The following is a 20,422-nucleotide window of genomic DNA, read 5'->3' as shown; positions in this document are numbered from 1 at the left end:
AGACTGGCAATTTCACTGACTGATTAATGTGAAATAGTGAAACCGCTTTGGGTAAAAAAAATTGGATTTGTCCTAAGTACAATTTTGTGTTTGTGTACTTGGAAGAAGGGTTCTTATAAAGTGAATGCTTGAATTTCACTTACTCTTCTTAAGGAAGTAATTGCTACCAGGAAAGCAACCTTCCATGAGAGAAATTGAAGAGTGCAAGAAAGCCATGGGTTCAAATGGTGGACCCATAAGCCTTGTGAGCACAATGTTAAGATTCCATGCAGGAGTTGGTGGAGCTGTAGGTGGAATAACTCTTCTAAGACCTTCCAAATGTACAGCTATGTTTGCTTGGTCATTGTAGGTGTTTTGGAGACTGAGTTTAAAAAAAAAAAAACTCACATTTGTAAAATGGAATTACTGCACCCTATGTGAGGAGATTTGTTTTAGCATTGTCGTTTGCTTAGGGATTTTTGCTGTCACCAACTTGATACCAGAGCTTTCAGAAGGCAAATCATCCCACCGTTAGTGAAAGAATATGACCTCATGGTGGTGCCTCTTCCCCTGGAATGAGACGCTGCCCCGAATTCAGCTGTCAGTCTGCTGCCCACTAAACAGCAATGTGCAGTGATCAAGTGAGCTGAATCCATATGAGGTGTGCCATGCTCCCAAAGTGAGGAGCGGAAGTAAGTCCTGGGGCCTTGTGGGTGGTCAAAAGGCTATATTGATTTACTTACCATGGCCCAAAAGAATTGTAATGAGAGCGTCCATCACAGAAAAGTACTTTGATTTAGAGACTGCACTTTTACTGATCCTACACTGTAGGACACTAAAGCAGTAGTGCTACTGAGAAACACCTTTTAACTTTGGTGAGGTTTTAATGGTTATAACAGGAAACCCTACTAATACTCTGACCCTCCCTACCCTGTACATAACATCATTTAAAACTGACTTGGGCAGTCGGAAACACACAATGCTTTCCTGTGTAGTGTTTCTTAGGTTCTCATTATGCTAATGAGGCTACTGGATTTGAGTGGTAGAATCACATGGATTGTGGGTACTGAGTACGATTCCACACCATAGGACACCTGTCATTCTAATCCTGGTTCTCCGGCTAACTAGCAGCGCCTCATCTCTGGCTAAGATGATTGTGGCAACCGGGCGCATGAGAAGAAAGACTCCTCAGTGGAATCGTGGTCAATCAGATCTCATCCCTTTCTCTCAGTTACAAAAGTCTCACATAGGCAAAGACAACAGAGGCTGAATATAGTTCAATAAGATTTTATTAAAGTAACTGCATCTTGGATAAAATAGCATGTGTTGCAATAAGTAGGATGATAAAACACAAAAAAAGCAAGCATGTGACTAAAAGATTGAAACACAAAAAGTCCTACCATACTGTCAAATTGGAGTGATCTATAGCTCTCCTTCTTACGCTATGTTTGAGCACAGCATAATAAGCCTTATCCGCCCTTCAGGTTTCCCCCTGGGAGAACATCATCCGCCATAGCTAGAGAAAGAAGCCTGTAGTCTAGACATCCACCGTCCCCATGTGGATCAGGGGTTCGGCCCTCTAAGCAAGTAGCTGTAGCGAAGCAATCAGCATACAGTCATGGTCGTCATTTGGCTGGAATCTCCATCTAAAGTGTTTGGGACAAATGGGTGTTTTTATAATAAAACAGCTGACATTCTAAATAATGGTCCCCACGTATGAGTGTGTTTTTCTGTGAATGTTGGAGACACAGCACACCACGTTTGTTGGCAACCCTGTCTGACTGTAGCCTTGTAGAAAGCACAGAATGAAATAAATGTCTTACTAAGAACATAATGGTTTCCTAGGCGAAAGGACAATGAGATAGAGAAAATAAAACCGCACCGTAAATGTAGCTATTGCTAGAAAAATAAAGTGATGCTGAATAAAATGTAACTGTGTTAAAGTGCACAGCGGCAGGCCTAGTTAGCTAAAATAATGTGTCTAAAATCTGGCTAAAATAGCTATACAACAGTAGGGTGCATCACAGCACTCAAGATGTCAATTCTCCTGAAAAGTCTTAACACTCTTCAGGCCACCTCTCCTGTGTATTTGAAAGGTTTAAATTAGAAAGTTGTAATTATTGCGCTAGGGATACATATGTCAGGGTAAGAAAGGAAGAATAGTTAGAAGGCAAAACCTGAGAACTAATGACTCATCGAGAATTGGAGAATAGCTCTAATAATGCCACTTTCCTTGGCACCAGCTACAATAAGAGAGATCAGGATTAACAGTGCTTCGGCATGAGTGTTTGGAGTCAGAGCTCTGGCTTGGTCATGGTTTTGGAGATCATGCAGGATATGGGCACTGGGAGAATGGTGGGTTTGTGGGCAAATGGAGTGGGGGCAATAAATGAAGCAGTAACCTACCCCTATGGGGAGGGCATCAATTAGCAGATGCTAGTTACATATTACCCATGATCTTTCATGTTTATCTAACCTCCTTTTACCCTTTTTTAATAAAAAATAAAATATATTTAGTTATGTTTTTTTGTACTTAGTGGTAACACCGTGCATGTGATGTACGTAAGGTCCAGTGCTGGAATAAAATAAAGTTATCTGTAACTATGATTTTCCTGCTCTGGTATCTTTCATAACTACATGCCATCATTGAGGCTCATCTTAGTGGCTGAAATTATTTTTATTTATTCAGTTTTTTGAGGTATGGTGCCCTGTAGGGTTAGTGGGGTTCCAAGCCTATCCAGCAAACAAAGAAATGACTAGGCTACTAACGCCTGCTACATGTAAGTCTTAATAAGGTCATGTCTAACATTTTATGACAGTGTATGAATTGATAGTATTGCCAATAGGTAACGATAAGTAACGTTTTCATCTAAGTTGGACTAAAAGAAAACAAACCCGCTGTCCGGGTTTCTAATGTAGGCTGTGTTCTTCCTGAAAATAGTAAATTGCTTTCCTTTTTCTTTTTAATGTTTTTAATAGGTGTGATGGATGGAGAGAATTCTCTCAGCGAGTTTTCTGTCATGGCCCACCTCCCTTTGTTATTTTAAATATGCAGCAGTGGAAGTCAGAAGAACTTGCATACGTACCTTATTACTTAGGGTTATCTGATCACAAGTAAGTTTTTATTGTTTGTTCTTTCTTTTGCATTCATTCTACTTACTATTTTACCTTCTCTGTATTTTCTGTCTATGCTAGTAGAGTTTTGTGATCCACCCATCCTGTCATTGCTATATCTGGACACCAGACAGCACCCCTGCACCCCCAGACCGAACCCAGTCCTGTTTTCATCTCCAGCTGCAGTTAAGCCAAGATTGGACTCAAGCCAGTGGGTTAGGGGTGTGGATGTTTGGAAGTCGAGCCCTCCAGTTTTACTACACAATACAGAAATGTCGTGCATTGAAGTGGTAGTGAGAAGGGACTGTGAGCTTCCTTCAGCAACTAATTTTCATACGGCTCCTGCTAAATGTATTAGCAAATTACAGACTATAAAATGAAGGTATCCAAGTATGATTAAGTTGATCACTGTAAGAAACACACTAGATGAACTATTTGTCAAATCATTGAAATAAGTGTTGAGTCTATTGTAAAAACCCCAAATTGTTGTGGCACAAGACACTTAATTCATTACATCGTTTCCCTGGAAGAACATTAAAGTGAGCAAATCCAGAATGTTAAATGCCCCCCAAGCATCAGAATTGCACCAAGAGAGCAGGCAGTTGACAGTGTATGCTTCTTGTATCTTCCCTTTGGTGTCCAGTATGGACTGAATTTTTCCCTTTTCACAGGGTTTTTTTCTTAAGTAAAATTGCTTCTTTAAACTGGTAATTAATTGTGCAAGTGTCTAGGTGGATGATTGGTCCTGAGATTTATTTATACTATTCATCTTTTTTTTTTCTTCAACTTCTGCTGTTTTGTCTGTCTAGTGTGTACCTTCTGTAGGTTTAACTTTTTGTGATCCTGTTTTTCTGATGGCAAAGGCACATGAATGTTGGATGGGGTCACTTTTCAGGGTTCCGCTGGGCTAATGCATGACCATATAATCTTGTAGATTGCTCTTCCACGAAGTCAAGACCACAATCCTATTGTTCACATCCCATCACTTTATGCCTGTAACCTAAGAAGGCATTAGGTGAACAGCGTTTAAGGATACTGCTACTCCAAGGAAATTGGGAATAGACCACTCATTCTCGTATTTCTGCCAATGCCCACATACTTTAAAAAAATATATATATATAGCATTCTAAAATGGCCGACTGCTGTAAACTTTGAAAACCTGTCTTTAACATTCAAGCTTTGGTACGTTGAACTAAGTTCAATCGTACCACCCGTGGGCGTGAAAACAAACCTTGTAGAGCCGAGCCAAAGATTTAGTACTCAAAGCAGTTTTTTTACCTGCCTGGCTTACATGTTAAAATAAGCTGCACAGTTATTTCATATTTTGTGTTTTTATATGGGCTGTAAGATAATTGTTAGTCATTCCTCAAGCTGGTGACATTTGAACCTAATTGGTCTTATGTACCTCTTAAGGCTTGGGAGCGCCTGGGTCTTAGCAGACAGTTGCTTAAATAGATTTTGTTTAACTTCAGGGTGATTAGTTATCATTCTAATTGAGTAAAAGTTTTCCTGTTGAGTAACAGAACCATGTTTTATTTTTTTCATGCAGCTACATAGAAATTAGCCTATGTGTTATCCAAAGACCAACGTGTAGTGTAGTCATTGATGCCAAAATAAATCTTAGGTGAGTCGGGCGCCCTTAGGCTCCTGTTCAATGTATGTAGTTCTTTTTCCTAACTGTACACTTTCCCTAGAGGACACTGCTTGTCTCCTTTCTTGATGTTTACAACATAACTGAGAATGTAAAATTTCTTAACCAGTTGCCAGTTGGAGTAGGTTTGCATCATGTGTACTACTACACAAGTCTGCGTGGTCTGCCATCTAGCACTGTGTTCAGAATTGTACAACTTATTTTCCCCTAAGTCGTTGTCTTCAGCTCTGACTAGAATGACATTGCTATGTCATCCGGAAACCCACAGTGTTTTGACAGAGACTCTGTGTTAGATTAGTGTTAACATTTATGCATCATTTTTCTTATCTCTTTAGTGATGGTCAGTTGGCACAATGACACCTATTTCTCTGGAATATATAGTACTTCACGGAGCTTCATCTAGGACTCTGACTTGAAGCCATTTTGGATGCTGTGTGTCTAGTGTCCATTTAGTAGCAGCACAACTTTCCTTGTGCAGTTTTTATTTTTTTTCCTGTCAGAGTTTGCCATGCTTCTCCAAATAGTTACGGGTACAAAAAAAGGTATTTCGGGCCTGCCTTTCAAATAGGGCAGACCATCGGATGTGCACAGAACAGTATCCATGTGGGAGTTGGGCTGAGAGTTCAAAAGAATCCAACAGAGCTAGCTGAGAAGCTTGGCAAATCATCACCTCTAAATGATAGAGGAGATTCTGTGAGTTGGCAGCTCAAGTTGACTGACTTTCTTTTCAGCCACTTTCGGCACACTCTTGGTAACCATGAGGGTTTCTGTGGCGTGCTGTTAACCAAACCATGCTTCCCCTTGAAGGAGGTTCTGTAGACTAAAGAATGGGAGATTGCAGGACCTTTGATCTTACCTCTGTCTTTGACCCTCCAGAAACTAATTTGTACAATCCTCATTGGTGCACTATTTTGGGAGACTTTCATTTTGTTACAGTGAGGAAAGTAGATCTGGACAAAGGATAAGTTGTGAATAATAAAACACCAACTGGAGGAAATTAGACCCATCTTAAAAATCCTACCCGCACAGAGCTATTCTGTAGTTGCCACATTAGGAAATCTAAGGGCAAAGATCAAATGTAGTATTGGCCTGCTATTGGGAGCAATTTCACTTACTCAAAACAATTCTCTTAAGGATATTGAGGATGAGGCAGTTAATGATATTAATTAAATCGTTAATATAGTAGAAAAAATGATTTATTAGAGCAACCATTTACTAGACTAGTGATCAAGCTGGTTGTGGCCAAAATTTAAAACAGACTGAAGAAGAAGGAAGTTACTTAATTAGTCAAGGCTTGTTAGGTACAGGAACAATATTGGCGTGCATTGAAAGAATGTTGTCCACCTTTTGGGTAGGTTTTACTGTAGGGTGACAATCTTCTGGACTTGAAGTTGTAATTTAACTTTGGGAGCCTTGCCAAACGAATACCTAAAATGGATCAAATATGTGAAGGTATTGTCTCCAAGAAACCTGTTGAATGATTGTTTCTAGGTTACAGATGACCTCGTTGAAGCAAATGGAGGGAGAAGTGCATAAAACAGTGAAGAAATTAATGAGGCGGCAGGTCTACCGATAATGTTAGGAGGCATTACATGCTTAACGTACAAATGAATGGTGCACACAGGGGTGACACACTAGTAATCGAATCCAATGAAATAGTAGGAATCATTTAATTAAGCAGTGCCTCAATTCATATATTGAGGTGTTGTAAATAGGGACGGTATTGGACTGGTGTTTCAGCAGTCTAGCGCTACCAAATAGGGCAGTCTGAAAAGGCTAGTATTTAGGCTTTTTTTTTTTTTTTTTTTTTTTTTTGTGCTCCATCACAGCCCCCAGGAGATATATATATGTTCAATGGCATGTGTAGCTGCAGATAGACATGCTATGCATTATTCCGCCATCTAGTGCTGGGCTCTGAGTGTTGCAAGTTGTTTTTCTTCGAAGAAGTCTTTTCGAAGCCACGGGATCCAGCGACTCCTCCTCTCGGTCATACTGCGCATGGGCATCGACTCCGTTGTTAGATTGTTTTCTTTCTGCTGTCGGGTTCGGATGTGTTTCCTCTCACCCCGAGATTTCGAATCGGAAACTTTAGAAAACTCCTTTAATCATCGGTATTGTTTAGATAGCGTTTCCACCTAGCCTAGAACCGATAGTACCGTCAAACAAAATTTCGCCCTTCTGGGCGCACATGCCCGACTCTGGCCTACCGCATCGAAGCCTGATGGATCGAACTCCATTTCGATTTTGTCCTCGATGCCACAAGAAATTTCCCTACACAGACCAGCACTTTGTATGTAATCTGTGTCTTTCTCCCGATCACAAAGAAGAGGATTGCAAGGCCTGTGGATCGTTTTGACCCTGTGTGATCGGAGAGCCATAAAATTGGAAATGACGTCGAAGAGTACGGAACATCTCGACACCATGGAGGAAGAACAGGCACAGATGGGGGTTTCCATCAGAGACCCCGACTCCGAAGAAGATAGGCCTATCACTGCTGGTCAGCACGTGAGTACGTCTGCCCCTACGCCCACTTACAAAAAGTCCTCAAAGGCCTTGGGTACACCATTGCCAGAGAGCCAGGGTTCGACCCGAAAAAAGCCTCTTGTCGACCGACTGACCTGGTTCGGCGTCGAAAAAGGCCACTCCTCCGTCGGTATCAGATTCGAGTAAGGCCATCAAGAGTTCTAGTTCTAACTCAAGCAAGCGTCTTCACTCCTCTTCAGATCCAAAACAATCGGCTGTATTTTCGGGCCCGAAAAAACTACCATCTTCAGAGAGGAAAAAGTATTCTTATTCAGAAGAGCAAGGACTTTCAAGCCATCTTAAACAGAGCTCAAAATCACGGGATGAACAATCAAGGATTCACATCCATAAAGAGACTGGCAGAATAATTACTGCACCTCCTCTACAGACCAAGAGAAAATTGGCCTTTCAAGAACATTTAGACACTGCTCCACCACCAGCGAAAATGTATAAACGGAAGGAGAAGCCATTACCTATCCATACGTCTCCCCCTCATTCACCACAGCTTTCTTTTTCCCCACCACTCACTAGCCCACCACCTTTGCCTTCACCAACTCATTCCCAATATGGTGATATGGTTGATCCTTGGGATCTCCACGATCCAGATCCTATTCCTGACAATGACCCGGACTTATACTCGTCTAAGCCTTCTCCACCAGAGGACACTACTGCATACACGCAGGTTATTTCGAGGGCAGCAGCGTACCATGGGGTGCTTATGCACTCTGAACCCCTAGAAGAGGATTTTCTCTTTAACACACTATCCTCCACACACTGAAAATATCAATGCCTCCCAATGCTACCTCGCATGATTAAACATGCAGATCAAATATTCAGTGAGCCAGTCAAAGCTAGGGTGATAACACCACACATTGAAAAAAAAGTATAAACCTGCTCCTACAGACCCTGATTATATTACCCAACAAGTTCCTCCAGACTCAGTGGTAGTAAGTGCAGCTAGAAAGAGGGCTAATAGCCAGTCATCAGGGGATGTTTCTCCCCTGACAAGGAGAGTAGAAAATTTGATGCTGCTGGCAAGAGGGTAGCAACAAAGGGCTGCCAACCAATGGCGAATTGCAAACTCACAAGCCTTGCTAGCAAGGTATGATAGAGCCCACTGGGATGAGATGCAGAAACTCCTACAACACCTCCCAAAGGAATACCAAAAAAGGGCACAACAGATTGTGGAAGAGGATCAAGCCATAAGCAACAATCAAATACGGTCTGCCCTTGATGCTGCAGATACAGCAGCTAGAAGTGTCAATACTGCCATCACTATATGGAGACACGCATGGCTACGTTCCTCTGGTTTTAAACCAGAAATCCAGCAGGCAGTGCTCAATATGCCTTTTAATAAAAAGCCCCTGTTTGCCCTGAACTCGACACGGCCGTAGAGAAACTGAGAAAAGACTGACACTGCCAAAGCAAAGGGAACATTATACACAACACCCTATAGAGGCTCCATTCGCGGAAAACAATTCAGAGGAGGATTCAAGCCACAGTCCACTGAGGCTTCTACCTCCCAGGCAAAACAAGGGCAACAGCAACAGCAGTACCAGAGAGGGGGACTTAGAGGGTCTTATAGAGGCCAATACTTTAGAACCAGAGGCAAGTTCCAAACTTCAAAACAAGCCCCTACCCCATCTAAACAGTGACTTATTTACCATCCCTCAACCCAACACATCTCCTGGGGGGGGCAAAATATCACCACAGACCATTGGGTATTGTCAATTATCCGCAATGGCTATTGCCTAGAATTGGTTTCTACCCCTCCAAACACTCCTCCACGTTACTGCAAGCTGTCCCCAGAACACAATGTTCTATTACAGCAAGAAGTACAATTGCTACTACTAAAACAGGCAATAGAATTTGTCCCACATTCTCAACAAGGAACAGGAGTATATTCACTATATTTCCTCATTCCCAAAAAAGGATGGCACTCTCAGGCCCATCCTAGACCTCAGATCTCTAAATCTATACGTCCTGTCAGAACACTTTCACATGGTAACTCTGCAGTACGTCATCCCTCTGCTACAAAAACAAGATTACATGACTGCATTAGACCCCAAAGATGTGTATTTCCATATACCCATCCATCCAGCTCACAGAGCATACCTAAGGTTCGTCATAGCAGTTCAAAGTTTTGCCATTCGGCATAACAACAGCTCCAAGGGTATTCACAAAATGTCTAGCATTAGTGGCAGCCTACCTAAGAAGGCAAAACATACATGTCTTTCCATATCTAGACGATTGGCTAATAAAATCAAGCAATTTTATACAACACACTCAATACGTAATAGAGACCCTACATACACTAGGGTTCACTCTCAACTACCAAAAATCCCATCTTCAGCCAACATACGCAAAGAGCCTTAGCCTATCCAAATACATAAAGGATACAAGCGTTCCAAAATCTCATACCACAGATGCAGCCAAATCAACAATACACTTTAAGATTTATCATGAAACTTTTAGGAATGATGGCATCCGGCGAAGCAATAGTAACGCATGCAAGACTAAACATGAGGACACTACCACAGTGCCTAACACAGCAATGGTCACAAGCACAGGGCCAATTGCAAGATCTAGTGTTGTTGGACTGCCAAACGCACAAGTCCCTTCAGTGGTGGAATCTCAGCAATTTAATGAAGGGGCGGTCATTTCAAGACCCTGTGCCTCAGACCACAATAACAACAGCTGCATCAATGATAGGTTGGGGAGCTCATCTCAACAACCATACCATTCAAGGGGAATGGGATTCAAAACAGCGAAATTTTCACATAAACCATTTAGAATTATTAGCTGTGTTCCTTGCCCTAAAAGCGTTTCAACCCCTTCTCAAACACAAGATTGTTCTGATAAAAACAGACAATATGACGACCATGTATTACCTGAAGAAACAAGGTAGGACACATTAAGCTCAACTGTCCCTTCTAGCCCAAACAATATGGAAATTGGCAATTCACAATCACATTAATCTATTAGCAGAATACATTCCAGGAATACACAATCAGCTAGCGGATCCCCTAATCAGGACGCACCAACAGACACACAAATGGGAGATTCACTTGCAGGTACGTCAACAGTGGGGAGCACCAGAAATAAACGTATTCGCAACAAGCGAAAACGCAAAATGCCAAAACTGCGCATCCAGACACCCACATCCTCTCTCCAAGGGCAATGCTCCATGGATCAACCGGTCAGGGATATTTGCTTACGCTTTTCCCCCCTCTCCCACTACTTCCCTTTCTGGTCAACAAACTACGTCAGACCTCTCTCACCATGATACTCATATCTCCAACGTGGGCACGACAACATTGGTACACAACACTCCTAGACCTGTCAGTAGTACCTCACTCCAAACTTCCAAACAGACCGGATTTGTTAACACAACACAAGGGACAAATCAGTCATCCAAATCCCAGTGCTCTCAACTTAGCGATTTGGCTCCTGAAGTCATAGAATTTGGATACTCAAAACTTCCATTAGAATGCATGGAAGTTCTCAAACGAGCATCTAAGCCTGCAACTAGGCAATGCTATGCTAACAAATGGAAAAGATTTGTTTACTACTGTCAATCTAAAAATACTGATCCACTTACAGCATCAATACAAGATATTGCATGCTATCTACTTCATTTGCAGAAGTCAAATCTAGCTTTCTCATCCATTAAAATCCATCTCACTGCATACTTGCAAACTATTAACATACCTCTCTTTAGAGTTCCAGTTCTAAAAGCCTTCATGGAAGGATTAAAACCTATTATTCCCCATAGAACACCACCTGTTCCTACTTGGAATCTAAATATTGTACTCACCAGACTCATGGGCCCACCTTTTGAACCCATGCATTCTTGTGAGATTTAATTATTAACATGGAAAGTTGATTTCCTAGTGGCCATTACTTCATCGCGAAGAGTTAGTGAAATACAAGCATTCACTCTTGAAGACCCTTTTTTCCAAGTACACAAACATAAAGTTGTACTTAGAACACATCCCAAATTTCTGCCAAAAGTGGTATCACCTTTTCATATAAACCAAACACTGGTATTGCCAGTCTTCTTTCCACAGCCAGATTAAATTGCAGAAAGAGACCTTCATACTCTTGACCTTTAAAAGAGCTCCAATGTACTATGTAGATAGAACCAAAGATTTAAGAAAAACAAAACCGCTTTTCATTGCCTTTCAACAACCACATAAAGGGAATCCTTTCTCTAAGCAAGGGTTGGCAAGATGAATTGTTAAATGTATACAGACATGTTACATTTAGGCAAAAAGACAACTTTTAATCACACCTAAAGCACATTCCACTAGGACGAAAGGTGCATCTATGGCATTCTTAGGAAACATACCAATGGCAGACATATGTAAAGCTGCCACATGGTCTACTCCGCATACAGTTACAAAACATTATTGTGTAGATGTAATTTCAAAGCAACAGGCCAATGTTGGTCAAGCTGTCTTAAGAACATTATTTCAAACAACTCCAACTCCTACAGGCTAGCCACCACAATGTTTGGGGAGAGTAACTGCTTTGTAGTCTATGCATAGCATGTGTATCTGCAGCTACACATGCCATCAAACTGAAAATGTCACTTGCCCAGTGTACATCTGTTTGTGGCATGTAGTGCTGCAGATTCACATGCACCCTCCCCGGAAGACTGTAGTAGTGGCAGTTTTTTTCTCTTTTGTACATAGGTTGATACATTTACATTTGCATGGACATCTATTCTTACTTACTATTTTTATACAACATTTATATTATTATACTCTATCACTCCTTCCTACACCCTTTTGCGGGAAAACAATCGAACAATGGAGTCTATGCCCATGCGCAGTATGACCGAGAGGAGAAGTCACTCGATCCCGTGACTCTGAAAAGGCTTCTTCGAAGAAAAACAACTTGCAACACTCCAAGCCCAACACTAGATTGCGGAATAATGCATAGCATGTGAATCTGCAGCACTACATGCTACGAACAGATGAATATATATATATGTTCGATGGCATGTGTAGCTGCAGATACACATGCTACGCATATCCATTCCGACACCTAGTGTTGGGCTCGGAGTGTTACAAGTTCTTTTTCTTCGAAGAAGTATTTTCGGAGTTACGGGATCAAGTGACTCCTCCTCTTGGTTCCATTGCGCATGGGCATCGACTCCACTGTTAGATTGTTTTCTTTCCGCCGTCGGGTTCGGACGTGTTTCCTCTCGCACCGAGATTTCGATTCGGAAAACCTCCCTATTCGTCGGTATTGTTTTGATCTCGTTCTCCATCTTGCATCGAACCAGTAGTACCATCGGAAACTTATTTTTTCGTCCTTCGGGGCACGTGCGCCCAACTCGGGCCTATTCGGGCCTACTGCGTGGAAAGCCTGATGGATCGGACTCCATTCCCATTCTGCCCTCGGTGCCACGCGAAGTATCCGTACACAGACCAGCACTTGTTTGTAATTTGTGCCCTTCTCCAGACCATCGGGAGGAAAACTGTGAGGCCTGTCGATCGTTTTGTTAAAAAAAGACTCTCCGAGATCGCAGAGCCCGAAGACTCGAAATGGCGTCGAAAAGCAGTGAATATCTCAACGTCGCTGAAGAAGAGCTGGCGCAAACAGCAGTCTCCATCCGAGACACAGAATCAGAACAGGAATCTGAGGACAACAGACCCATCACAGCTGGACAGTATGGGAGTACGTCTGCCCCTACACCCATGCACAAAATCCATTCTAAGGCCTTGGGCACACCACTGCCGGAAGGCCATGGTTCGGCCCGAAAAAAGTCTGTCGGCGACCGTCCTTCGGGATCGACGCCGAAAAAGGCCACTCCTCCGTCTACTTCGTAGTCGAGTAAATCTATCAAAGGCTCCAATTCCAGTAAAAAAAAAAAAAAAAAAAACATTCTTTGGAGTCAGAAATTCGGCAGTCCGCTCCGGAGCCGAGACCTTCCACAACATTTTCGGTACCGAAAAAATCCTCATATACAGAGGAACAAGGACTTTAAAAAGAAATTGAGAGAAACCCATAAAACCTCTGAGGAAGAGTCGAACATTGAGCCCATTTTACAAATTATGGATGAGAGACAATCCAAAATACACATCCATAAAGACACAGGAAGGATTGTTACTGCACCTCCTTTAAAAACAAAAAGAAAGCTGGCTTTCCAAGAGGAAATTGACCCTGTACAGCCACCAGCAAAGGTGCAAAAACAAAAGGAGAAGCCAATACCTCTTCATTATTCTCCTCCTCATTCTCCACAATTATCTGTCTCACCTCACACCAGCCTACCACCAGTGCCTTCACGAACACACTCATTTTATTCACAAGGAGATATGGCAGACCCATGGGATATTTATGACCCTGATCCCATCCCACATAATGACCCAGATACTTACCCATCAAAACCATCTCCACCAGAAGATACCACTGCATACAACCAGGTTATATCCAGGGCAGCAGCCTATCATGGGGTAACCATGCATTCAGAGCCATTAGAAGAAGATTTTTATTTCATACACTAACTTCAACACATTCCAAGTACCAGTGTCTCCCAATGCTATCAGGCATGGTAAAACACGCAGACCAAACTTTTAGCGAGCCTGTAAAATCTAGGATTATCACACCTAGAGTAGATAAAAAATATAAGCCTGCACCCTCTGACCCAGATTACATTACTCATCAGGTCCCTCCAGATCCAGTGGTTAGTCAGTGCAGCACGAATGAGGGCAAATAGCCAGTCTTCAGGAGATGCACCTCCTCCTGATAAGGAGAGCAGAAAATTTGACGCAGTTGGAAAAAGAGTTGCTACACTGTCAGCAAATCAATGGAGAATTGCCAGTTCTCAAGCACTGCAATAGGGTCCATTGGGATGAAATGTAGGATATTATACAGCATCTCACAAAAGAACCCCAGAAGAGGGCGTAGCAAGTGGTAGAGGATGGGCAAGCCATTAGTAATAATCAAATAAGATCTGCCCTTGATGCTGCTGATATAGCTGCAAGGAACGTAAACACTGCCATTACAATCAGAGGACATGCATGGCTGCACTCCTCTGGTTTTAAACCAGAAATTCAACAGGCTGTACTTAACATGCCTTTTGATAAAAAGCACATCTTTGGCCCAGAAGTGGACACCACTATTGAAAAACTTTAGAAAGGACTCAGATACTGCGAAAGCAATGGGCGCTTTGTACACCACACCATATAGAGGTTCATTTCACAGACCACAGTTTTGAGGAGGTTTTAAAGCACAATCCTCAGAGGCTTCCACCTCACAAACAAAGCAACCACAACAAACCCAGTATCAACGAGGTGGGTTTAGAGGAACATATAGAGGTCAATACATTAGGAATAGAGGTAAATTCCAAACCTCTAAACAAACAACACAACCTAAGCAGTGACTTCCTTCTCTCCCTTCCACTCCACAAATCTCCTGTGGGTGGAAGACTACAGCAGTTCCACTCTCATTGGCAAAATATCACCACAGACAACTGGGTATTATCAATTATCCCTCCCAGAACCCACTCTACCCGTTAAAAAAAAATAAAAACTTTTAAAAAAACCGCTGCTTATGGCTTTCACGAACAGATGCTTACAGGCTAAATAAGGAGGGCACTCCATTAGGGCCTGGAGTTTTAACCTGTCTTCATGGCCGCAATTGGTGGAGGCAATGTTATTGGACTATCGCATGCACGTTTAGGACCTTGATACAAAACCTTCAGTACCAGCTCAGATTATTGGGTTTTCTATGTCTACTCTGGGTGGCATCTGTTGCTTATAGAGGCGTCATTAGTAGTCCGAACGATTATGCTTTAACTAACCCTCTTTCAGGGCCCCTAATTGCAGAAATTTCTGTGGTGTCTAATTACCGGTTGGCCAGCTAGTTGAGCAGATTACCAGCCTTATCTCAGAGTTCATACAATTTATAATGTGAATCTACCCAATGAAGCTAAACACCAACTAAATAACCATTGCTTCAGAGACAATCTGGCTCTTTGAATCTTCCCAATAGTACAATCATTTGGAGGGCAGTGCTAATTGTTGCAGATTATTAGGGTTGGTGCCCTCTGTCCGTAATTTGTCAGTCTCTACCTACCCTGCGACCCAACCCTGAAGAGACTTGAAGTAAATGGTCATATACCACATTGCATGATCTTAACCACTTAAACGCCTGTTATCTTAGCAGCTAGCATGAAATACTCTAAGCAAAAGAAGGAAGGAAGAATGAATGTGAGTAGTTGGGTATATTGTCTTTCCTCCAGATATCAGTAAGCACCAGTGACGTAACCAATCTCCAGAGGTTAATTGAACTATGTTGTATGCTAATACTGTGAAAATCTAAAGTGCCATCCGTAATGGCATTGTAATTTCCCCCCAATCTTAATGACTGTCTTACTGAGGGAGCGTATGCCTGAGGAGTGCTTGAGGAGAATGAACAATTTCCTAGCTGTTGCAACGGAAAGTTACAATTCTATTAAGGACACAGAGGCGAGCATTAAGTTGTTCTTTCTTCACTTTATTTTATCAGCAGCAATTGGAGAACAGCAATAACCACAAAAAACGTCATTTCTCATGAGACTCTTGGAAAATAAAAAGCAACATTAACAACATCAGACCAACGAATCAGGCTCCAAAATATTCCCTTAAGATCACTTGAAGACCTTCCTGTCTCATCTTTCTTACTGCGACAAAGGCCAGTCAAATTGCAAGGACAGTTTTTTTGTTTAGAAGACGTTGTCCCCTATTAGAAGAGTAAAAAAACACGGGAAAAACATCCATCCTGAGACTGAACAAAAAAAAAGTACTTTTTTTTTTTTATTATTTTTTTTTTTTTTTAGGTGACAGTCTGACATAGAAACAACCTGGTAACCATTAAAACATTATTCACCTGGACACAAACAGGAGCTTAACACCTTATGAAAATAAAAGGGAAAGAAAACTACTACTTACATGTACAGTAGATGTCACTGTATAGTCACATGATAAGCTGGTTGGGTAGGTTCAACAATAGGGATGGGTTAATCCTCGCCTCCGTGTCCTTAATCAAATTGAAACTTTCTGTTACGATAGCTAGGAAATTTTTAATTCTGTGTCAGGACCGGAGGCAAGGATTATGCTGGTTCAAAGCTTCACCACCACTAGTGACACAGTGTTAGGACCTGGTTTAAAGTAGAACTTTTAAAGGTAGAATGAGAAGAACAGTCTGCTGCGTTAAGAATGTCTGTCTTCCAGACGTGCTCCCAAAGTAAAAGCTTTAGAAGCCATAGCTTCTCTTGCTGAATGTGCCCCAAACATCTTTGTGTCAGTGCCTGCTTCCTGCATGACCCGTCTTGCATATCTGGCAATAGGGTAAGAAACTGCTTAATGAGGTCTCATCAGAGAAATGAGTAATTGCCATTCGCTGAGGGGCAAATATCCTTTGTCCGACTCGTACGCCTTAATTGCCCACACCACACACAATTTTAGAGTATCCGGGAAACTAGGTTATGACCCAACATGAGAATTTCACTTAGTTCTCCTAGAAATATGGAATGTAACCCCATCCAGTGTAAATACTCTACCTGTTATGTCTAGGGCTCTGACATCTTGCACTCTCCTACAGGAGATTAGGCATAACAAGGTGGCCAGTTTAGCTGACATCTGCCTACAACACAAATACTTATTAGAAGGTCAGGAAACTAACCAATTCAGGACCTTGTTGCCGTCCCACAGAGCAGAGTATCTAAGTTCCGGGGGAGTAGACAGACAAATCCCCCAAAATGAGTTTGCGCACCAGAAGGTGTCTTCCCCCCCCAGCTAAATATTGCCAAGAAAAAGGACGTCCAACACACCTCACTGTTTTGTTTAATGGGGCGAAGAACAAGCACTCGCCTGGGTCAGCGTCCTTGATGACGATTACTGCATTGCAGGGTAATAGCTGTGCGATACAGAAGTCATCCAAATGTGTGATAGATAGTGTGAAGGGAAAGATTTTATGAAGAAGGATGTTTTCGAGGTCCTGGTAGCTGAGCATTTTGGGGTTCATTGGCATTGGAGATGCACCAGGTGGAGATCTCTGTCCAAAAGAGTGTGCCCTTCAAAGCCCAAGCAAGTTGAGAGGTTTTCTGCAGGCACCCAAGATTTGATTGATCTATCAGAAACTTTTCAGGCTGATCTTCAGGGCATTGTAGTACTCCATTCGGCCTCATGTTGTTATGGACACACCTACCTTAAGTATCTTCGTCACATTTCTCAAGCCATGCAGCGAGGTCGGTGTGCGTTTCCATTCCATATGAAGGCTGCCTTCAGTTGTTGAGATGCATTTTACAGTGTTTGCTGAGCCACATTTTTCATGTCTTATCTGAAGAGCGCAGCCTCTACCCCAACCCTATAAATCTCCCCCTCAAGTACCAGGTGTGTCTCATTGCTTGCAGTACTTTCACAGCAAATCTCTCTTCACATGGGGAGGGTAGGGGATGGGAGAGGTGGCGTTGGTCGATACTGACACATGCTCCTCCACCTGTGCTGGTGTGGTATTAATTTGCTTTGTTTATCTTCACCTGCTCTGAAAGTGCTGATGCTTTTTTGTTGCACATTGTGCATTTTGTCCATGCCGATGGCCACCACTTTTTCTATTTAAGAGTGTCAGTTAAGCTAGGCTATATGGCCCCACCAACCAGCACAAGCCTTCAGTGCCTGATCACATGGTACAGCATTGAAAGGTGCTCATTACAGAACAGATGTCCTCCTCAGTGGGTGAGCATAGTCCGCCATGTGTATCGCAGCAGGTCCAACGTAAGACTGTCCCCAGTGCCAAACACCTCTGTGAGTCTCACATTTTTCACCTCCTGTCTCAGCCGTTTGGCAACTTGTGCTCATCATAGTCGTCAGTGTGCGCCAGTCACAGTCCAATATGTCCACCTGCACGTGCGGACACTGTTGTTACAACCACTACAAGGGCAAGAAAGTAGCAGAGCTCTGCTTGTAAATTACAGGGGGGAGGGGTGCGTTCAACAGTGTTGAGATATCCCCACCTCCATTTCCACAGGCTCCTGCAAACACCACTTACCTGTTGTCATGGGTTAGCAAGCACTGCACTTGCCCCAAGCACCAGAACCCCAACCTGACTACGGCTTCTGTTAAGGCGGATGTGGGCTGGTTCTACAGATCCTGTTGTGCATCTTGCATTCCTTCGGGTGAAGTGACCTGTCTCAGGTGGGATAAGGTTCACGGGCTCATCTCACTCGTGTGTATAAAACCTCTTTAACGGGTGTCTTTTGCATGGAGACCTCCTCCTAGCGTCTACTGTCGGTCGTGTCTTCAGGTATGGCCAGAGGGCTCTGCCCAGGGTCGGGCTTTTTTTTGTGAGGCCCTGTTGTTTTTTGCTGAGTCAATGCGGCGGTTGAGATGGTGTTTGCCACACCTAGTCTGCCTTACAAACCTGGCATCTAATTGGGCTCGTCAGCGCAATCCAGGTGGGCTACATCATCCCGTCAGCAGGCCCTTGCAGTAGTGACCAGGGCACAGGCTCTGACTCCCAAAGGAGGTTAGTCACCATTTTGAATGTTAAGAAAAGGTGGCCTAGCTGCTCGCCACGTCAAGTTGTTCACCACTAGCCGACCTCTGAACTCAAAATCTCTCAAATTATACAGAAGGTTGGTATGCTGTGAGCCAGGGCACTTTCACAAGTCAATGGGCGTTGAATAGGTAGGTTACAAAGCGACTATTATCAGATTACTGAAATATTATTGTTGGGGTAAGGTGAAGAAAAGCTGGCTCACACCTCTCCGACCATCATGTTGGCGAGTCCAAAAACCCCCAAACCTTATACCTTTTTCGAAATTGTGCATTTCCATGTTATTCAAATTTGAAAAATATCGCAGGTAAGATGACTGCAAATCGAGGTACTGTAATGGTTTATTGAAGTAAGAGTGCCCTTTATCTCACAACAGAATTCACAACCAAGAATGTTTACATTTAAACGAGCACATAATGTTTAGAGACTTCCATTGTAAGATTGTTTTTCTTCTTATTTGCAGTTTGCCACCTGACATATCTATGCTTACATCCATTTAAATATTGATTGATATTATTTTCAGGTACTTGCTGGAAGGTGCCACATTGTTCAATAAAGAGGAGCACCACTATTCTGCAGCTTTCCAGATTGATGGATATTGGATGCACTATGACGGGCTCAGAAATGTCAACTTAATTTTGCTGAATAAACCCCCAGAATTTCTTCTTCTCTCATCGCTAGTTTATGTTCGAGCAGCTGAAAAATAACGAATGTCTGAAAGCTTGGTTGAGTATGCAAAATATGATTTTTCTACCCTCTCCGTTTATGTACACTTGGCATCCAAGTAAACAGTTTGGACTACACTAGTTCTTTTTTTTGTATTGTCAAGTGCATTTGCTTAGATGAAAACACTATGCAAAAGTTTCTATTGCTTTTTACAATGTATCATATATTTTTGTACAGAGCATTTATTTGGAATAAAAGCCATGCTTCTTTCCCTGTAACGAGTTGTTATTGTTCCTTTGCATTGCTTATTGAACCTAGTTTGTGAGTAAACTAGGCAATGCACAGACCGGAGTAAGTGAGTCTTGCACCTAGAGGTGTTGGAAGTTGTTTTAGTTGTATGGCAAGCACTCTCAGATCTGATAATTCATAAGAGGACACAACTTAATAAACTAATCATCATCAGCTATAGTCCATGAGGGTTGTAAGTAACCCACTAAATTCTGCCCAGGTTGTACTTTTACAATGGGATGTTTTGTTCTAATCAGCCTTCCTCTGTATGCCCAACTGGACTGACAGTAACAATGTAGAAAACTGCCCTGAAGAACAGAGGATGCATTTGAGAAGAACGGTCCTCATGGTGAAAAGTAATCTCAGTGCCCAAATTTACATTTTTATTGCTTCTGTTATTTGTTCGGATTCTTGGACTAGGAGAATGTTGATTCACGTTGGCTCAGTAACCAAAATATCTTTAACTCAAGGGTGACTTGCCATAAAAAGTTTGAAAAACAGTGCATCGAAATGTGTGCCCTTGGTCATGTTAAACATTCCAGTTCACATGCTTTTGGAGAAGCATTGCCAAGGAGGTACCCAGGGAACTGACAAACTCTAGGCCCATGAGTTCCACCAGCCAAAAAGCCATGCAGTTGTGAAGGACTGATGTCA

The 20,422-nt window shown here is 42.4% G+C and overlaps 1 protein-coding gene across 2 annotated transcripts in view; it reads left to right on the top strand.

The window, feature by feature from the left end:
* The window catches only part of C9H14orf28 (chromosome 9 C14orf28 homolog), a 142,959-nt gene extending 123,201 nt beyond the window's left edge, over positions 1–19,758 (top strand). For both annotated transcript variants that reach the window (XM_069208627.1, XM_069208626.1), the window contains exons 5-6: positions 2,959–3,093; positions 19,338–19,758. In XM_069208627.1, coding sequence (XP_069064728.1) covers positions 2,959–3,093; positions 19,338–19,521 — 319 coding nt within the window. In that variant the 3' untranslated portion in view covers positions 19,522–19,758. The remainder of the gene's footprint in view (positions 1–2,958; positions 3,094–19,337) is intronic.
* Positions 19,759–20,422: the final 664 nt, after the last annotated feature.

The sequence above is a fragment of the Pleurodeles waltl genome, chromosome 9 (assembly GCF_031143425.1).
Source record: "Pleurodeles waltl isolate 20211129_DDA chromosome 9, aPleWal1.hap1.20221129, whole genome shotgun sequence".
NCBI lineage: Eukaryota > Metazoa > Chordata > Amphibia > Caudata > Salamandridae > Pleurodeles > Pleurodeles waltl.
The sequence above is the reverse complement of the archived record's forward strand: the minus strand, read 5'-3'. Positions and strand labels throughout refer to the sequence as shown.